Source organism: Cryptomeria japonica, chromosome 7 (genome assembly GCF_030272615.1).
Source record: "Cryptomeria japonica chromosome 7, Sugi_1.0, whole genome shotgun sequence".
In the NCBI taxonomy this organism is placed as follows: Eukaryota; Viridiplantae; Streptophyta; class Pinopsida; order Cupressales; family Cupressaceae; genus Cryptomeria; species Cryptomeria japonica.
The window spans coordinates 597,234,898-597,254,155 of NC_081411.1; the positions used below are offsets into that span (position 1 = coordinate 597,234,898).

General features: G+C 32.5%; 1 protein-coding gene across 1 annotated transcript; it reads left to right on the plus strand.

The window, feature by feature from the left end:
- Positions 1-5,857: 5,857 nt before the first annotated feature.
- Positions 5,858-8,355, plus strand: LOC131079312 (probable WRKY transcription factor 11). Its single transcript, XM_058017226.2, has 3 exons — positions 5,858-6,730; positions 7,318-7,464; positions 7,609-8,355. Exons 1-3 carry the CDS (start codon positions 6,174-6,176, stop codon positions 8,126-8,128), a joined length of 1,224 nt encoding a protein of 407 aa, XP_057873209.2. The 5' UTR covers positions 5,858-6,173; the 3' UTR covers positions 8,129-8,355.
- Positions 8,356-19,258: the final 10,903 nt, after the last annotated feature.

Here is a 19,258-nt window from a genome sequence, read left to right on the forward strand (position 1 = left end):
CCTGTTAAGGGATTTTTTCCAACTGTTGAGATGGTTAGAGATCAACAGGTATTACTATGATCTGGTAGCAGCACTCAATGCCAATGCAGATCCACTTAAGCTCCTCTTCTCCTTCTGCACTTACACTCTGCAGGTATCACTTCTCTCCCTTTGGTCTGGCAAGAAACACGTATCCTTTCTCTTGGATACTCACACACAACTTTTTTCCAACAACCCTAGAAAGAGTCACAATATCGACCTTATAAAAAATAGTTAGTTCGGAAGCATAAACCCTAAACCCTAAACCTAATAGGTTAAGAAATTCAAACGGTTCAATCCTGACCGTTGAGGATACTGCATTAATCTCCATCGTTTGTTTTCCGCCGTTTCCATGGCAGCTAATAACCCATCACACGTTATCATCATTTTACAGTCTTCTCATATTCCTGAGGTAGATAGGAAAGATCTTCTTCATGCACGATCCTTCATGCACACAAGGCTTACGTGGCAACATGATCTTGTTCTTTGTTATCATGCTACCTCATCGCACAAAGTCACCAGTTGAGCCACACAGGCTTGAAGCACTTCAACTGGAAACCCTAAAGCTGAAACTACCAACTGGTAGTCATACAACGCTTCCATATGCTGGTTCCCATAACCATATGCCAGTTCATCTTTGAACAAGCACACCACTTCACTTTGGTACAAATGTTGGTTCACACCTTTGCAACATATTGACATCAATGACAACATACAATGTCATTATGTCCTCATACCGATTCTCATAATGCCAACATTTATAGGCTAAGAAATTTCAATCATAGTCATGATTTAGGGAAGGGAATTAAATATTAGAAACATGATTGATGTGGAGAACTCAAGAGAAACAAGTGTTAAGTATAATTATTATTCAATTGAATATTTAATCAAGATAAAAACTGGTGAAAATGACTAAAATTGGGAGTTCTAGTGTTGAATTCCAGATCACTAAGGTCACCCAAGTCACTTGTTGGGTCACTCATAATGTCTAGGTAGGTTACCTAAGTGACTTTAAGAGAGACTGGGCTACCTTATTTATTGAAAGATCAAAAGCTAACTTTGAGTAAGGAAAAATTTGTGAATCTATGGTAAATGGCTATACAAGTCAAATTAAAATAAAGGAGATGTCTTAGGGGTTTATTAGGCACTTTTGTTAGAGTCAAAAAGGAAGAGAGAGTGTATTTCATGTCAGGTGGGTCATGTTCTAAACTATCATGTCATCATCAAACTATCATGTATGCACGGATAATTTTAGGTATTTATTGGACAACCTAATCAAAGAGATTCAATTAAATTAAAAGTGTTGATGATTTGATTTATGATAGGGATTCAAATATGCAAAAGAAAAATAATTAAATAATAGAAATAGAGATACAAGACAATAATAAAAAATAATTGGACTATAAAAAATATGCAATCATTGGTTTTGTACATGATCTATGAGAATAATTTTGTTTGTCTATGTCCTTGTTATTCTTTCTTGGTCCTATGTTTAATTTCTAAACTACAAATCATGTGTATTCACGCATTTATACAAAAGGGAAGGAATATGACATGTTAGTTGGAACATGATAGTTCATATTCTTGTTACAACCATTACAACTAAACAACCATTATTGATAGGTCAAGTTGTATGGTAATTTTAACATAGAGTTATGGTGTGTGGTTTGGGACATAGGTATTAACTAGGATGAGGATATTGTGAAGGTTGTTGTGCAACACCCAAGATTTGTTGTATGATTGATTAACCCAAATCCTCATTGATAATTTATATGTCTAGTGTCTTTCGAAATATAAATCAATTTCTCAATCTTTAAAGCTTTATTTTCAATCATTTATCCTAGCAATTTTTCTTGTGTTTCAAGAATATCAACAAGAGCTATTGGAGGAGATGGAAGTTTGCAAGTTCTTCTACATATTCTTCTAGCACATTGTTTTCTTCACTTTTCTTCACTTGCCGTTTTGTAAACTTAAAACTAATGAGAAATAAGAAAATTAAACCATGCAAAAATAAACCATAAAACATAAAAAATTACCAAAAAATACATATTTTATAACCTACTTTGGGATGTAACATTTTCAATGAGTGAAATGGCAAGCTCAAAGAATGAAAAAAGCATCATTGTGCTCCATGTCTTTATTGAATCATATTTTCTGAAAAGAAAATAGATAATAAGATCACTCTATCTTATCTTTTTTTAAATAAAAATAACATGATCACATTATAATACAACAATATTGTAACACAATTGTATTATGGCTTATTTACATATGAGACATAATATGAACATGTTTTTTTTCTTAAAATTCTTTAAAATGTATTTTGACCATTTTTTAGTCCCCTATCTACCTACACATACCCTCCATATATTTAAAATATGTTTGTGCTAAAAAAATTAATACATAATAAAAAATCAATTCCTTTTATCATGGATTGATTTCAAAGCTATGGATAAATGGTCCTTGTAGCTATGTATCTAAACATTTTGTTTGTCAATGACTCTTTGTTGTGGATATGAACTACAACTCAGTTTTCCTAAAATTCTATCTGCCTCAACCATCTAAACATGGTAGTGCTAATAAACACTACTAGAATTCATTGTGTTAAATATGACATGTTACTAGCTCACCAAGTATTTTTCCTTAGTCAAACCCTTGGTTTGATCAAACAATTTTGATAAAATTGAAGTTATTTCAAATAATTGCATGTTTGAATGACTAATTCGTTCTTATCAATATTGATCATGATGTTAAGTGATTATAATATTGATGCAGTATGCCTCACATGATCCAAATGAATTAGGAGTTATTATTTTATATGATACCCTAGTAAACAAATTTGAATATTCCACATTCAAATCGGGAGGTAACAACTAGCTAGAAAGGAATTGACTTAGGCCAATAATTAAATTCGATTATCTAAGTTTGAGATCAAATTTGCAATTATAGGTCTAAATGAGGTGTGTGTGTGTGTGTGTGTGTGTGTGTGTGTGTGTGTGTGTGTGTGTGTGTGTGTGTGTGTGACCTAGAATAGGAAAATCATAGGGGCTTTACTGGCTACGCAATATTATATCACGTGCATTCATATTGGGGTCTTTAATATCCCCAAAATGAGGGTACAATATATTGCCTATCAGTGAAAAAAGGGGGATTTTTAATTCAAGCTATGAAAAAATGCAATATTTGGTGAAAATAGGGAGGGTTTTAATTCAGACTATGTATTGGGAAGGGCGTGACAAAAAAGGAGTTTAGGGCAATATTTTTTGAAAATAGGGGATTCTTTAGTATGCCATGAACGCACATGATATAACCCAAGTTTACTAAGTGAAGCTCCTATGAAGAAAATCTAAATCTATAGATTGGGTCTAACCCTTATTAAGACTTATATCATTTACCAACTTTTACACAAAAATAAGGTACTTGTACACTAATGATTATATTGAGACAAATGTATAAAAGTGAGTCCAAAAAAGAGGGAAAAGTGAAGGTGTGCAAAAGGTATGCATGCCCCTTTCACCTTTAAAGTATTGAATTAGTTACAACTTGATGATAAATTTGGATCTCTATTGACATACAAAAAAATACAATTAATAAAGATGTTCATTGTTGAAATATAGTGTAGATTATCAAGAATCTTGATTTGCTAGTCATAACACATATTTTTGAAGGATATTTTTACTCATGTAAGTATATGCATAAAAGGTACATCTAGATTATAACTAGACAACAAATAATTGATAAAAAATAAAGTCAATGTTGATGTCAAAGGTAATGTTGAAAGGTAAATTCAAAAATAAGATGCATGTGTTCACTAAAGGAACACAAATAATTGAATAGTGTAAGGTGTATATTCATTTTCAAGAGTTTGGAGTGTGTGCACACTATCACATACAAGAATTATTTGAACTACTTCAAGAAAATCTATAAGAAAATCATGTTTCAATATTTTGAATGGTGCTCAATATTCAATTATTAAAATAAGGAAATTTGAAAATGAGTGTGAAATTTGAACTAAGTTCCAACATCTATTATTAAAATAGAGAAATTGATTCTCTAAATAAATTGTATAATACATATAGTAATAGCAATTTCTTATGACCAACGAGTCACATCAATTTTTTACAACCAAATTAGTAATAACAGATGTAGATATTCTATAATCTGCAAAAAAATTGATAACATTTTTCGTAAAAAAATATGTAATTGATTGTTGCATCAATATTTCGAATCATACTTCTTTAATGGATGAGGTTTGTGAGTTTTATGATGGTTCTTTGATATGTATAGTTGATGTTGGCATCTTTTTATTGCTATTATTTGAGGTTTTTGTCTTTTAGGGGGTGTTGCAACAATATTATGTCTGGATGTACTGGAGAATTTGGTTTATTTTTTGGGGTATGTTTAGAGAATCACATGCCTGGCAATAAATTTTTTAAAACCCTTATTATTCAATTTAATAATAAGTAGGGTAATTTTGCTTTTACCAATAAATTTTTTTTAAAAAATTGAATCACACTCTATTGTTTTACTCCCTTTATATCTAATAATAGGTGAAAGGACCAAGTAGTTGAGCATGATCCAATAATTATGATAGTATTTTTTTATTTAATGCTCAATATTTCTAGTAATATAGTACTAATAGTTATGACTTTAAAGTTGTTATTGATCATGAGTACTCATAATAAAATTAAACGTATTCCTTAGATTTAAAAAGCAACCAATATCAATACACCAATAAAATATGATTCAGTGCTTAACTACTGATCTAGTTTTGTTTATGGTTTTTTTTGACATCTTGACTAAAAACTTATTGATATGGCATCGTATTTGATGGTGTGATCTTGAAGCTTTAGTTATAAGTAGAGAACCTATCAAGTAAGACGTTATAAAAAATTAGGGATGATTTGAAATTGCCACATAAAATTTTGAGTGACACGAAGTTAGGGTGCTCAACTAATAAATCCTTTGCCCAAAATCAGAAAATGTAATAAGAACATTGATAATAAAAACTATTACACAATTCGAGCTTCAACCCATAGTTCAAACGGTTGGTAAGGTTATGTCAAGGCTCTGGGTTCTTCTCATGTAGGTCCTAGGTTCAATTTTCATCGACTGGATTTTCTAACCCCAAAACTAGAAAAAAATAAGACCAAGATAAGGTGTGATTGGATCACTAGACTAAATTGCTAGATTATCTCATGATATTAAAGAAAAAAACTATTACACAATTTGATTCCAAAATAATCATGGAGACCAAATTGTCTATCCAACCTTCCAATACTAAACAGTTGTGATAAATAGTACATTGTACCACAACCTCTATATTATTATTTCTGACGTCCAAACACCACCATAAATACGGTCATACAGCCATCAAATTCGACCGGACAGTTTGTATGAAAGTCATGCACGTGAAATTCAGGTTAGGTGAGCTGTCAACGACAAAAAAACAACGGTACATTTTCCCTACTGGTATCTTTCGTATTATAATATAAAATTGTTCACGAGCGTTCCATTCAAAGCATCCAGTCCAGTCGTCCAATATTTATGGGGTTTATTTTCGCTAGATTTTTCAAGCCTGGGAAAATTAATCGAGTCCGTATAAACGCTGACTTGTGAAAGCAAATCTGACGACAATTTTGGTTGAAAAAGATTTCAGATCTGCACACAAAATTACAAAAGAAGCTGACGAAACAGGACTGTAACATACGGCCAAGCAACCCATGTTCGAATCTGCAGGTCAACCCTTTGTCATGTTATACAAAACTTATTCTTTTCATAAAACTGGCATTCCTACAGAGCTGATTGCAATCTGCAACCAGTAAAAAATTGTGTTTTTTTGTCATTCAAACCTGTGTACAGCTGAGCTGACCATGGATGTATTAAATTTCAATTTCTTCCTGTGCGGTTAGAAGTCAACGAGGTTGACAATTAAGTTGTCAATTTCGTTCATGGCAGATCTCCTCCACTATAAATAAAACAAGTGTCATTGGGCTCTAGTGTTATCCTTATCTTGATTGTTCTAAGGCATCATCATTTAATGCTGGCCTTGGGAATGAGCTTTTCAAGCATCGATTCATTCATTTGTTGAGATTTTCTTTTTCTAGGCCTGGATTTCGTGAGCTGCCGTGGTTTTTGAGATTTGGGTGTCAGCCATGGATTCAGAAAGTTGCGAACTTGAAAGCAGTGGGAAGAGAAGCTGGTCGGATTCGAATTGTTGCAGCTTTCCTCCAGCCAAGAGATTCAACAAAAATAGTTTTTTTTGCTCACAAGAAAGCGAAGAGGATGATTTCAGTTGCATAAGTGACTTGATTCAAGTGACCGGCGACTGTGATTTTTCAGATGGGAATCTGAGATTTTACGATGAGTCGACCCCGAATTCAACACAGACCGATCTGGATGATCTCCTGACGAGCCTTCTGACGGAATCTGAGATTCCCAACACGTTTTCTGTTCCGGAGACGATTAATAGCTTGGATGGAGATCCAGGGAAAATGGGTGGCTCAACGTCTCTGTATTCAGGGCCGACTATTACAGACATACAGTCTGCTTTGTCGACTTATCATAAAAAGGCGCAATCTTTACCCACCTCCTCAATCTTTGATTCGCGCACCATTTTCGATTCGTTGCAGAGTACAAAGCCGGCTGCGTCTCAGAACTGGCTGGACTCACTTTCCCACGGATCTTACCGCAGCTTCTTTTCGAGTTCAATGTGAGTTTTTACAGTTGGGTGCCCAATCATTGTTGTATAATTGTTTGTCGTTGTTGTTTTTGGATTAGATTGTGTGAGATTTCTTAACATTAATTTTTCGGATCAAATTTCATGATTGATCTTTCTAACATCTTGATGACAGATCACAGAATATCATCCGAAGCATTGATGTTCAAAATCTCACACAATCGAATTCAGAAATAGTAGTCAGAATCTCCTGAATTGTAGAAATCTAATAGCATTAATGAATAATTATTTATTCATTACATTGTTCTTGAGAGGCCTCAACTAAATCTTAGATCTAGACAAATTAATGTGATTTGATTAGGTACTCTGCATTTATTGTGTATGTTTTTCTGATCTATATTTCTGATCACACTCAGTAATCCATTATTAGAAAAAAGAAACATATGATTCCAAAGGTTGATCAGAATAATACACGCAATAAATCCATAAACAATCTGTATTCTAAATTTAATTCCCTTGACATTTTTGTAGTTTTTACAGCACCGTTCTTGACATATACTTTCATGTGGTTTTGAAGAATTGACAATTGGGTTATTATTGCTTCTATGTTGTGAGTTCAGAAACGATCTGTTCTATGGAAGATTACGCCGGGGGAAAAGCGAGGCGAAGTATTCACTCAAGGTTAAATGCCCTGGGAACGCCACAGGTGATGGGTATAAATGGAGAAAGTATGGTCAGAAGTCGATTAAGAATAGCCCATACCCCAGGTATAATAATACTCCATCGCACCCATTAAATGTTTTCTTTTTCTATTGCAATTATATGGTGTTTCAATAGACCAACCTGCAAGCCAGCATTTATAAGCATGACGACTTTGTGGGCACTGAAGAAAAAGATGTATTAATGTACAGGAGCTACTACAGATGCACAAATCCAAAGTGCAGAGCGAAGAAACAGGTGGAGAGGTGTGTTGATGATCCCGAAACAGTCACCATCACTTATGAAGGCCTCCATCTTCATTTTTCTTACCCACCATTGCAAACTAGTCAAGAGCCCATCTATTCTCTTAATCAGCAAGACAATAACATTTATGAGAAGGTGAAAAACAAGAAAGCTGCTGTTCTAGACAATGGGTATAATGGCTGCTTTAACAATGAAGGTGGTGATCTAATGCAGTCATCTGAATCCCCCACCATTGTTGCTGCCCATCAACTTCTTATAGAACAAAATGATAAGTCATCTGAATCTCTGAGATCTAGGGGAGAAAATAGTGATATAATGGATGGAAATAGTATGAATTTTGGAGTTGTTGAAGAAGAAGGTGGTGGGTGGCGTAGGGATGGTCTGCTTCAGGATATTGTTCCATTTCAAGTAATAAATCCATCATCTTCTCTATCTTCTCCGGCCTCTTCTTTATCTTCTTCTCCATAAAGCAGAAACTAGTTCAAACACTTCAGTCCAAAGGTGTATATAAAAAGTTTTTGTGGTTTAGTTGAGCTCTCCAAGAGACTGCACTTCTAGTTTAAAACCACACTTATTTGTTGAATTATTGTAGCAAATAATAAAATGGTTTGGTTTTGAAGAGGAGCATGTATTTATTCTCTGGTTAATTAAGAGGACTCCATTAATGGTGTCTAGATAACTGCTCCAAACATGTTTTTTTGTTCCCATGTCAGTGTAGCTCAGAACTTGCTTTTTAACTGCAGGGACAATTGTCTTAGACATTCACGCCAAACGTTGTACAACTAAACCAAAAGATGAATGTTTTTCTTAAGAAAAAATAAGTAGGTATATATTTCAACTTGGGTCAAGACACTGTTTTTTTTTTTTTACTGTGACATTTTGGATACCATTTTGATGATTATATTAGCTGACAACCAGCACCTTGGGAACCCAAACTCTGATTCTCTGTTTGCATCGTTAGAACCAAAAGATTGTGTGTCATGAGAAAGGGGAGAAGGTTTTAGCAATGATCCATTATGAATATGTGTCATGATTGGTAAATTTTGGTTTTTCTGACTTCTAATAGTAACTTTTGTTTCTACCACACTCTTTTCTTTTTTTAATATGAAGAATTTTTTTATGTATAAAGTTGCAAATATATATAAATAGAGAATATGTACTCTTTAAGTTGGAATGAAGTCTTACATACTATGGGGTTGTGATGAGGGCTATGATTGCAATTTTATTTTATTGTAGTTATATTAAATTATTAAAATTGTTAATGTGGGAGAGAATAAGTAAAGACAAGAGGGTTTTTTTAATCTTATTTTTTTGATTTTATTCAAGGTTGCGTCAAGTGATGTTGATCAAAAGATTATATGATTAAATTAGAATGATAAAATTTATGGGGTTCTATGTTTCATTATTTCTAAAAATTCTTTACATCACATGGAGTACTTAGAATGTGGTTTTACTAATTGGTCTACTTTAGATAGTTGTGTGGCAATCCATTAGAAGCTTCATCTATTTCTGATGACTTTTGTGGAGCTCCTTAGAACTTCCATATATTTATGATGACTCTTCATTTGACCTTTCTTTACCAAAAGTTGCAAACATAATTATGGAAACGTGTCCTTCCATTGCTTTTATAGAGATCATAACTTCTCTAAATTCTTCTAATAACTCTTTAATAAGTTCATGTGCATACACGATCCACTTTACTAGGATGCATACTATTTGTTGGGAAACGGGGTGCAAAAACATATTCAGACAAGTTGTCGCATCTTATTGCAAGAAGTCCATCAAATATGAGATTCAAAGTATAGAATGCAACCTAGGGATACTATCTAAGGGCAATGTCCCATATTGTAAAATAAGTATGTTGTCAAATCCATTCACCAGTAATAAGGTGAAGAGAGTGAACATAGAAAGGTTAGTAAGTGTGAATATAAGGAGTTACAAGGGTATATGTAATGAACGCCAATTGAATATAATGAATACAAATATTTTTTGATTTTTGAGCTATTATGTGTGTATGTATTCTTATTTTAATTTACAACTAATCGTAGGTCCAAATATAGTTTTTTGTTGCCTCAATAGGACTGAGTTTAGGGTAAGAAGACTAAAACACTAGAAATTCTTAGGGTGTGAAACTTTGGTCTGTAACCCTCAAATTTCTTTCTAATATTGGTTTTGTTGCTAGGATCTTGGTTTGGATCTGTTAAGGTTTATTGAAAAAAAATTCAAGTTCAAAACCTTATACCAAATCAAGAAATAAATGAGATGATGAAAAAGATATAATCAACTACAAATGTGTCCTCTTAACGTCTACCCTATGAGAGGGGGTTAGGTGTCAAGGGGATCGAAAATGGAAAGGGGGAAGGGGTATGGGGAGACCCATGAAAAGATGTGACTATTAAGGAAATTATTGGATAACAACCATGGGAACTTGTAACATGTTATTGCTACCGAGCTTAACAAAGCAATTGAACAAAGATAATAGAAGTACAAGAATGAACAAAGAACATTTTAGATTTGAAACAATTTTTTTAAGACTAAATGAGATAGAAATGTTTAACTTTTCTACTAGATAGCAGTAATAACAACATGTTTCAAGATTAAATAAAAGAGCATATATTATAAAAGATCCATTCTAACTTATGAACATAATGTAAAAGATCAAAGAGTTTAGATATTACTGCAAATGGTATACCATCAGGTTTCTTCATTCTATTGAATTGTTTTACAAGAGGTGAGGTAGCATCAAGGTGATTTACCACCCAGCCATAGACCTGGTGATCTCCCACGAAACTTTCAACTGAAAGCGGTCCTACCCTTTACAAGGGTGTAAATAGGTCAATTGGTCTAATGCCATCTAAGACTAGTGTTTTGACCTATTGAACTCTACTCATTCACACACCATAGGAACCTCCTAACTAGTATGACCTCTAACTAGGTGGTGTATTGGATCATGTGAACTGATAGATGCTCACTTATCACAATGTCACCTTGGCCAAAGGTTTTCATTTGCAAACATGAATGAATGTGTAATCTATGTTCACCACACTACTCGGTTAGAACCAACATATGGATAAGTCTTACTGACCAATAAGGAAGTCTCTTATATGCTAACAACATACTAACATGACCTAGAGGCACATTGGCACTAAGTTTAATTGCCATTCTAGGTGCAAACTTGTATTGACAAGATTTATGGTTGTCTACCTTTTATTTTATGGTCACAATAAATAACTTGATTTCATGTTGTTTAGGCATTATTGGCTTCATTCTTGTGAACATGAGTGGCATACTACTTGCACCTCCTCACGATTACAAGTATGAGTCTCCAGTCTATGTTTCACTATCTTTATCTTAGATTTGAGATAATGTACCATATCTTACAATAGATGAGGAAGAGTTGTATGCATATTTACATCTGTTATGATTCTCTACATTCATTCTTTCATTGTACTTTCAAATACACTTCATTATTTTTGTTAACTCAATATTTACTTCATAATGGACTAAATCAAATAAATATGTTTAATTCTAACATGGTTTCCATTTTGAGGTGAGTCTTTGTTTAAGTTTCTCAAACTGTCATGAGTCATGGCTGCTCACTCAGCATAGAGATCGTTTTCCATATAATTATTGTGCTAACTTTCCTCTTAAAAGGAATTTGGAATACATATGTACTCAATGTAGTATTTGAATTATAAAATTTAGAGCCATTTTTAATTACTTCAGTTTTTACTTTCTATTATTTCACAGAAGAATCTACGAGGTATCTTTTTGCTATTATGACTTAATAAAATAATAGGATTGTAGACACCTAAAAATGTCTCGTCACTAACATGCTAATTATTCATTCTAATTAATTAAATAATTCTTCAATTATTTAATTAAGCTAATGTTTATTCTTCCAAACTAATTTAGTCATCACATTTCATCATTACTAATTATTCAATTTCTTTCTAATCATTTAATCATTTAACCTCCTCTTCCTTATATTAACTAAAAATAACTTTATTATTTAATTAATTTTGATTTAATACCTTTAATTAAATATTTGTTATTATTTAATTAAATTTAATTTCTAAGTTCTTATAATTAAATAATTTATTTAAGTTATTTAATTAACTAATTCATTCTTTACTAATTCAAAATTCAAAAATTCAAAATCCTCAAATGCTAATTTCAATTACTACCAAATAATTTTCATTTCATTTCATGTTTTTGAAAATCCAAATTTAAATCAAATGCACAATTAAAATTTGAATTTCAAATCAATTTCCTATAGCACATGTCAAAATCCTAACTGACATCGACTTTCAATCTAACTGTCAATCACCTTTTTCTAACTAGGCAATCAATTTAGTCATCTACCCAATCAATTCAGTCAAGTGACCAGTTAACTCAATTAACTCGTCAATTAACTTTCTGGAACAAGCTCATCTATTCACTTCATTGATCAATCAATTTAGTTCACTTATCAATCAATTATGTCAACTCATCAATCAAATGAGTTTAACTCCCAATTAGTTTTGTCTCAACTTATCTCTACTATTGATCGATTATAATAGGTGAACTCACAATAATGGTTCCCACTTTTTGCCACTTTTGACAATGAGATGAACATTTTTAAAATAATCTTCAACTTCCTACAATTATAACTTTTAAACTATTAAGAATTTGAAGATGGTGTAAATTAGTGATTTGTAGCATTTTGTCTGTAGATTCTAAATATTATTTTTTCAAATTTTTCCATCTCCTTCAAAAATTAGTTTTTTTACAGCAAACTACATTTTTTAAAAGTGATGTGCCTCTCGAAACACATAACTTTTTTTCTATAAATGATAAAAACTCAATTCTTTTGAATTTTGGTTTGTAACATCAATATCCAAGGCTTGTTGTTGGTTTGATCATGATATGTTGAATATTTTTCATTTTATTAAGTTTTGAAGTCCGACTAGTTATAATTCAAACATAGGTTTAAGTTTGAACACATAACTTGTTCTATATATATCGAAATTCAATTTTATTTTTTTTGTTAGAAAGAAGACATCAATACCTGGGGCATAGATATTTTTCAGATTTTTTTTGAATTAGTTTCCTATTTTTCTCAATGCCTTGAACAGAGAAGTTCATGTTCGGTGAAAAACCGATATTCCATAAAATTAAAATAAAAAGAACATAATAAATTCATAATGTAATAAAATTACACTCATGGGAAAGCTTGCTCTGAGCACTACCATCTTATATTTTTGGGTTATCAAGATTCTTTGATTTGTGTCTTGAACCAGAGGTCCGAAGGCAAAAATTTCTCAGAACTCTGAAAAATTTGGGGAGAGATCTCTAAAAAGGGGGTTCGAACAAACAGCGGTTCGAGCGAAGGGGGGTTTGATCAAACTATAAGGGGTTCGATCGAACCCCCCTTCCCTCGAACCCCCTGGGAAAAATAATGACGTGTACTTTCATGTAACGGTCAGGTTCGAATGAACCCGACCTTTTGTAACTGTCGGCGTTTGTTCGAACCTTAGCCGACCCATTTTTTTTTTTACATTTTTGTACAATCATATAAATATAAATAATTTTTTTCATTTTTTTACACACAAATGATTAAAATAATTCGCATTTTTGGATGAAAGAAGGAAGACATTTGAAAGTTATTTTGAGGGCAATAATTTGAAGATATTTGAAGGTTATTTTAAAAGCATGGCGAACAAGAAGAGAAGGCAAAAAAAGACTTCAAAGAATTATTCTTCCAAAATAGAACGAAGATATCGAGAACAAAGAAGGCAAAGATATCATGATGCAAGTATTTTATTTTTATTTCTATTTAATTTTATATGTATTATGTACCAAAAACTGTGTTTATTTGTTAGTATTAGTTAAATATTTTTTATCTAATATTTTTATGAGAATTATTTTAAATAACATTAATTAAATTAATTACATTTATATAATAATTCTATCTTAATTAATTCTTAATGATGCTATTTTTGTTAAATTAATTAGAAATAGTAGGATTAAAAATAATCTCGTTTTAATTAAAAATAATTATGTTTGAATTTGAAATAATAAGTGTATTTGCAAATTTCAAATTCCATTAACTTGCTTGTTGTGTAATTGGTATTTTCTCTCCCCCATTAAGTCCATTTATAATAGATCATGGTTTTAATTTAAAATTTAGATCTTTAGGACACCTCTCTTTCCCATTTATTATTTATAATTTATAATTTAATTTAGATAGTCCATAAATATATAATTTAATTTAGATTTTGAAACCATGTGTCTTTATAGTTTAGCAAACACTTCAATTGGTGCTCTAAAATTAACAAACTTGTCTTTTGTGTCTTCAACAATAGGCTCTTTTTGTTTTATCCTTAGAAAGGGGCCTACCTCCCAAGTAGCCCTTAAGGCTCGGTGAGAGGGAATGACCCAAAGTGGTAACAAGCTAAAGCTAAGCTCTTCCAAGCCACTATAAATAAATGTGTTTGTGATGAAAGTTGCAAGCAAAGGGTGTTACATGCTCCTATAACGACGTTATGACTCACCATAAACCCTATAGAGTGAAACCTCTATAGGCTGGGAGGTCTTCCATTTAATGGAGCGTAACACACTGCTGATTATAGCCACCCAAATGGATGCCCTTACTAGACACCTTTTGTGTTAGAAGCCAAAAACCTTCTAGTTGTTGGCGCAGGAGGTCGGACCTCTGAAGCGACTCACATTCTTATGATTCTTAGTAGAGATAGAAAGTTCACCACAGGGAATTTTTCATGGGGACTAGTGCTTCGCTGCCCCAGAGAAGTGAGTGTCATGGAGGGGAGCCAGTGGAGTCAAGCACCTAAGTATCCTATCTGAATTACGTAGCTTAGGGTAACCCCCCAAGTGAGATTCAATAACTATTGTCTCATCCAGCCCTAGGATTTGTGCTTGCATGATAAAAACAATCAAACACTTTCAAACAAACAAACATTATGTCTTCTTTGTTTTCAAGTGTATGAAAAAATATTTCACATTATACTTGAGTCCCCTTAAAACCTATATTATGTGATACTAGGTGTAGACGTATAAAAATGACCATATTCCTAAATGAATATTTTATGTTCATGTCTCTATTTAATTAAATCCAATTTAATTAAATTATCCACATTCCTTTATTTAATTAAGTAAATTACTCAATTTATTTAAATTAAATTCACTAGACTTCTCTTTACCATTTAATGAATAAATCATTTTATTCAATTAAATCCCCCCTATCCACTTTAATTAAATTCAAATTTAATTAAATAGTTATCCTAAATTGAATAAATCTAATTTATTTAATTGCAACCAAATTGAATTAAATTAACTTTATTTCAATTAAATCCTATTATCCCTCCATCCACTTGCAAAATCCTACATCTCCCACTTGCCTTCCTAAACCCCTTTCTAATCCCTTCTAGACTCTTCTAATCGCTTCTAATTAGCCTAACCCATCTTCTAAACTTTGTCACATCCCTAAGCAAGGGGAGGTCACTTCTCAAATCCTCAAAGTCTTTGATAACCATTAAAGGCTTCAAGCCTTCAACCACTTAATTCCTCAAAGTCTTTGATAACCATTAAAGGCTTCAAACCTTCAACCACTTAATTCCCCAAAGTCTTCATAACCATTAATGGTTAACTCAAACCCTCTTACATGGTTAAAGAATTTCTTTTAACTCAACCTTCATCCAACCCAAGGGTCTCATCAAGCCTTTAATGCTTTGACCATGATTATCTCTTAATCATTTGCACAAGGGTTTATCCTTGGATTAACTCTTAATCCAGTGGGTAATCTTAACTTAGGCTTGACCCTTACCTTCTAGATGACCCTAAGGTCTTCTCAGGCATTTAATGTCTCCAACCCCTTCTCTCAACCCAACCCTATGTTGACACTTGTCACCATTTCATTGGTGCCAATTACAAACATGGATCCCCAACTTTCAAACTCAACCCTTGATCAACTCTTTCAATCCTGACCATCCATTGCCCTGTTTTTGCTATAAATAGAGCTCTCATTCCTCCATTTTGAATCATCCTCCAAATTTGTAGTATCATACTTATGCTCAAATACATTCAAGCTTTCATATCTCATTTTATGCTCATCATTTTAGCCTCTCTTTTCAATAGGAATTAGTCTAAATATGCATGTTTAGAATATTTTCTTTATCATTTAGCTCAATCATAGACTAAATATATCATGTTAGGATAGTACTCATACTAACCTTGTCATCTTATCATCTAGTTTATTGCATTTCTAGAATCATGCATAGCTTAGGATGCATTTCATTGTAAAATCTATCAAAGCATCCCTCGTTCTTGCATTTGCCATCCCTTAACCATTTTGCTCAGTGATCTAAGAGCAAAAATATTGGTTTGAGGGACATTGTGAGATAGAGAACCATGGGACCCACCTTGGGAAGCTGAGTGATACTTCATTACTCCATAGCTTGCACCAAGAAGTCTTGTGTGTGTGTGTGTGGACAAGTATTTTGGAACATTTTTCACATATTGAGTCCTATCGACCCGCTTTTCCCGCATACACTAGGACCTATTATGTGATATTAAGACCTATTATATGCGATAATACCTATCTTAAATATGACATAGTAGGTCTTATTGTGACTTAATAACATGACCACATATGCAAAAATATTTCACATTATATACTTGAGTCCGAGCCTTAAGACCTATATTTATGAGGTATTAGGGCCTATTATGTACATGTGATAAACTAATGACCTATTATCGCATAATTTAGGTCCTAATATCACATACATAATAGGTCCTAATATTTGTATAATATAGGTCTTAAGGGGAGTCAAGTATAATGTGAAATGTTTTTGCATACGTGGTCATGTATTAAGTGATAATTAATAAGACCTATTATGTCATAATAGTTCTAACTTATATCATATTTAAGACCTACTTAATTGCATGTGATAGGTCCTTTAATATCACATAATATATCTGTCTTAAGGGGAATCAAGTATATTAATGTGAAATGTTTTTGCATACGTGGTCATATTAAGTAATAATAAGGCCTATTATGTGATATTAGGACTTATTATGTGATTATAGGTCTTAAATATGACATAAATTTAGAACCTATTATGTCATAATAGGTTCTATTTATATGACTGGATGTATGCAAAAACATTTCACATTATACTCAAGAGTCCCCTTAAGACCTATATTATGCAGATATTAGGAACTATTACATGTGATATTAGGAGGTCTATATGCAATAATAGGTCTTAAATATGACATAATAGTCCACCTATTATGACATAATATTTAGGTCTTACTAAATGACTTAAAAAGTTGGTTTCAAATTAAACTTGGAATTTCATTGCATTAAAAATATTCTTTGTCATCTTAAACTATGTACAGAATGGGCTCGAGAAGAAGGGAGTTCTCAAGCGGGAGTCGAGGCAAACTAACCCGTTGAAGAACACAATATAGTTGATGAACATAGGGAGGAACTTTCCCAAGTTGAACCAATGGAGGTTGAAGGAGAGGGGTGAGGCTCCTTACCTCCTACCACTAGTATGGATGAGCATATTGTGGATCTAGCTAAACAGGTGAAAAGAAATATTTCTTATAAAAATTTAGATCATTTACTTGAAATGGATGTGGATGAGTTGAAACATCTCAATGAAGAACCTAGACATGCTAAAAGGAGGCCAATGAATAAAAGTGCAAAAGAAATAATGTCTCATTTCAACAATCTTGATACTACACTAGAGAAAGCTCAATTGTTATCAATTGTACTTACTCATAAAGACTTAATAGATCCACTGAAATTGTTGGGTATAGATACAACAAGTGAAAAGAGGAAAACTTCTCAACTACAAAAATCTATTGTTGATAATGTTAAGAAAGGTTTGGTGAACATTGGTAAAAAATATCGAATAGTAGATAAGACCATTTCAAGAAGAGTGATGTTGACATCTTTAGTAAATGAAAAACTGCCTTAAAAAAGACAAATCTCTTCACTGTCATCTGAGTTTGGTTTTATTAGAAGGACAATATCAAAATATGTGAAAAGGAGAAAGAGTTTGGATGATACTACCTCAGAAGGGAATTGGGCAATTATGTGTAGAGCTCCTCATTCTGATAGAATTGAAGATGTTGTTAAGAACTTCATGACACGTTTTTGGAATGATAATACTCATCCATCATCAAATAGTAGAGATGTTATCAAGCAAAGGATTGGCACTGATCATTATGATCTCCATGTAAAACATTGGTTAAACACAAAAAAGCATGAATTATATGTGTTGTTTACTAAAACAAACCTTCATATAAAGATTGGACAAACCATGTTTGAATGGTTAAGGCCATATTATGTGAAGGTAAACAAAGTTTTCGAAACTTGTTATTGTCATTATCACACCGAATTTGATCTGTACTATCAAGTGTTTTGAAAGATTAGAGAAGATAGTGATGGTTATGAAAAATCTCTTCCTAAATGAACAAGTCAATTCATAGCATCCATCTTATGTGATAAATCAAATGATAATGTAACCAGTCAAATAAATTGTATAAAAGGAATTTGTGGATCATGCGGGAAGTTGACTAAATTGCCTTTGAGAGATGAAGATATTGACATGAGGAAGATGGTAAATTGCAAGAGTTACAAGTACAAAAAATTTGAAACAAAATTTGGAAAGGAATCTACAAGGTTAGATTATGTAGAAGAGGAAATACCTATTGGAACATTTATACAAAATTTTCGTAAGTTGATAAAACCATACATATGCCATGGTTTTTTGCCAAGTGGCAAGAAGAAAAATTTAAAACATTAAGAGACATTTTCCCACTTGGAACTATTCTATCCGTAGTGGACTTCGCATAAAATTACTCTTTTGCACATCAAAAAGAGATTTAATCGGAGTATTATTTTTCAAAGCAAATCACTATTATGGTGCATGTGTGTTATCGACATGCACAAATAGATTTGGATGGTGTTGATAGTACATTTGAAAATCGTGTCATTAAGAAAGAGTACCACTTCTATATCAGTGATGATAAGGAGCATGACACACTTTTTGTACAACGTTGCTTTAAGAAGTTTTTTGAATATTTGAAAGAGAGGGGCATAACAATAGTTAAACATTTTGTTTGGTTTGATGGATGTGCAGCACAATTCAAATCTTCGAGGCCATTTTATCACTATGTAGATATCATCGAAATGACAAAATACCACATGTTCGGAGTTTTTTTTAGAGTGGTCATGGAAAGGGTGAACATGACACTGCAGGAGCTTGTATCAAACGTGCTCTAAGAAAGCATCAAATAAATTATACAGGAGATCATATAGACAATGCACATGATATTGTTAAATGGTGTAAGAAACACTTTGTGCAACCTAATTATCCTAGTGAATCATCATCGAGAACATACAGGCCCATTCCATATAGAGTGTTTTGGGAGATAACCGGTACGTGTTCTCTTTTAGTGTTTTATTTAAATGTTTTTTTTTTAATTTTTTAAAATGTTCCTAGTTCAAATGTTTTAATTTAACAACTTGATCTACATGTATGTTCGTGTACACATGTACATTTTACAGACGTGGATAGAAGATCA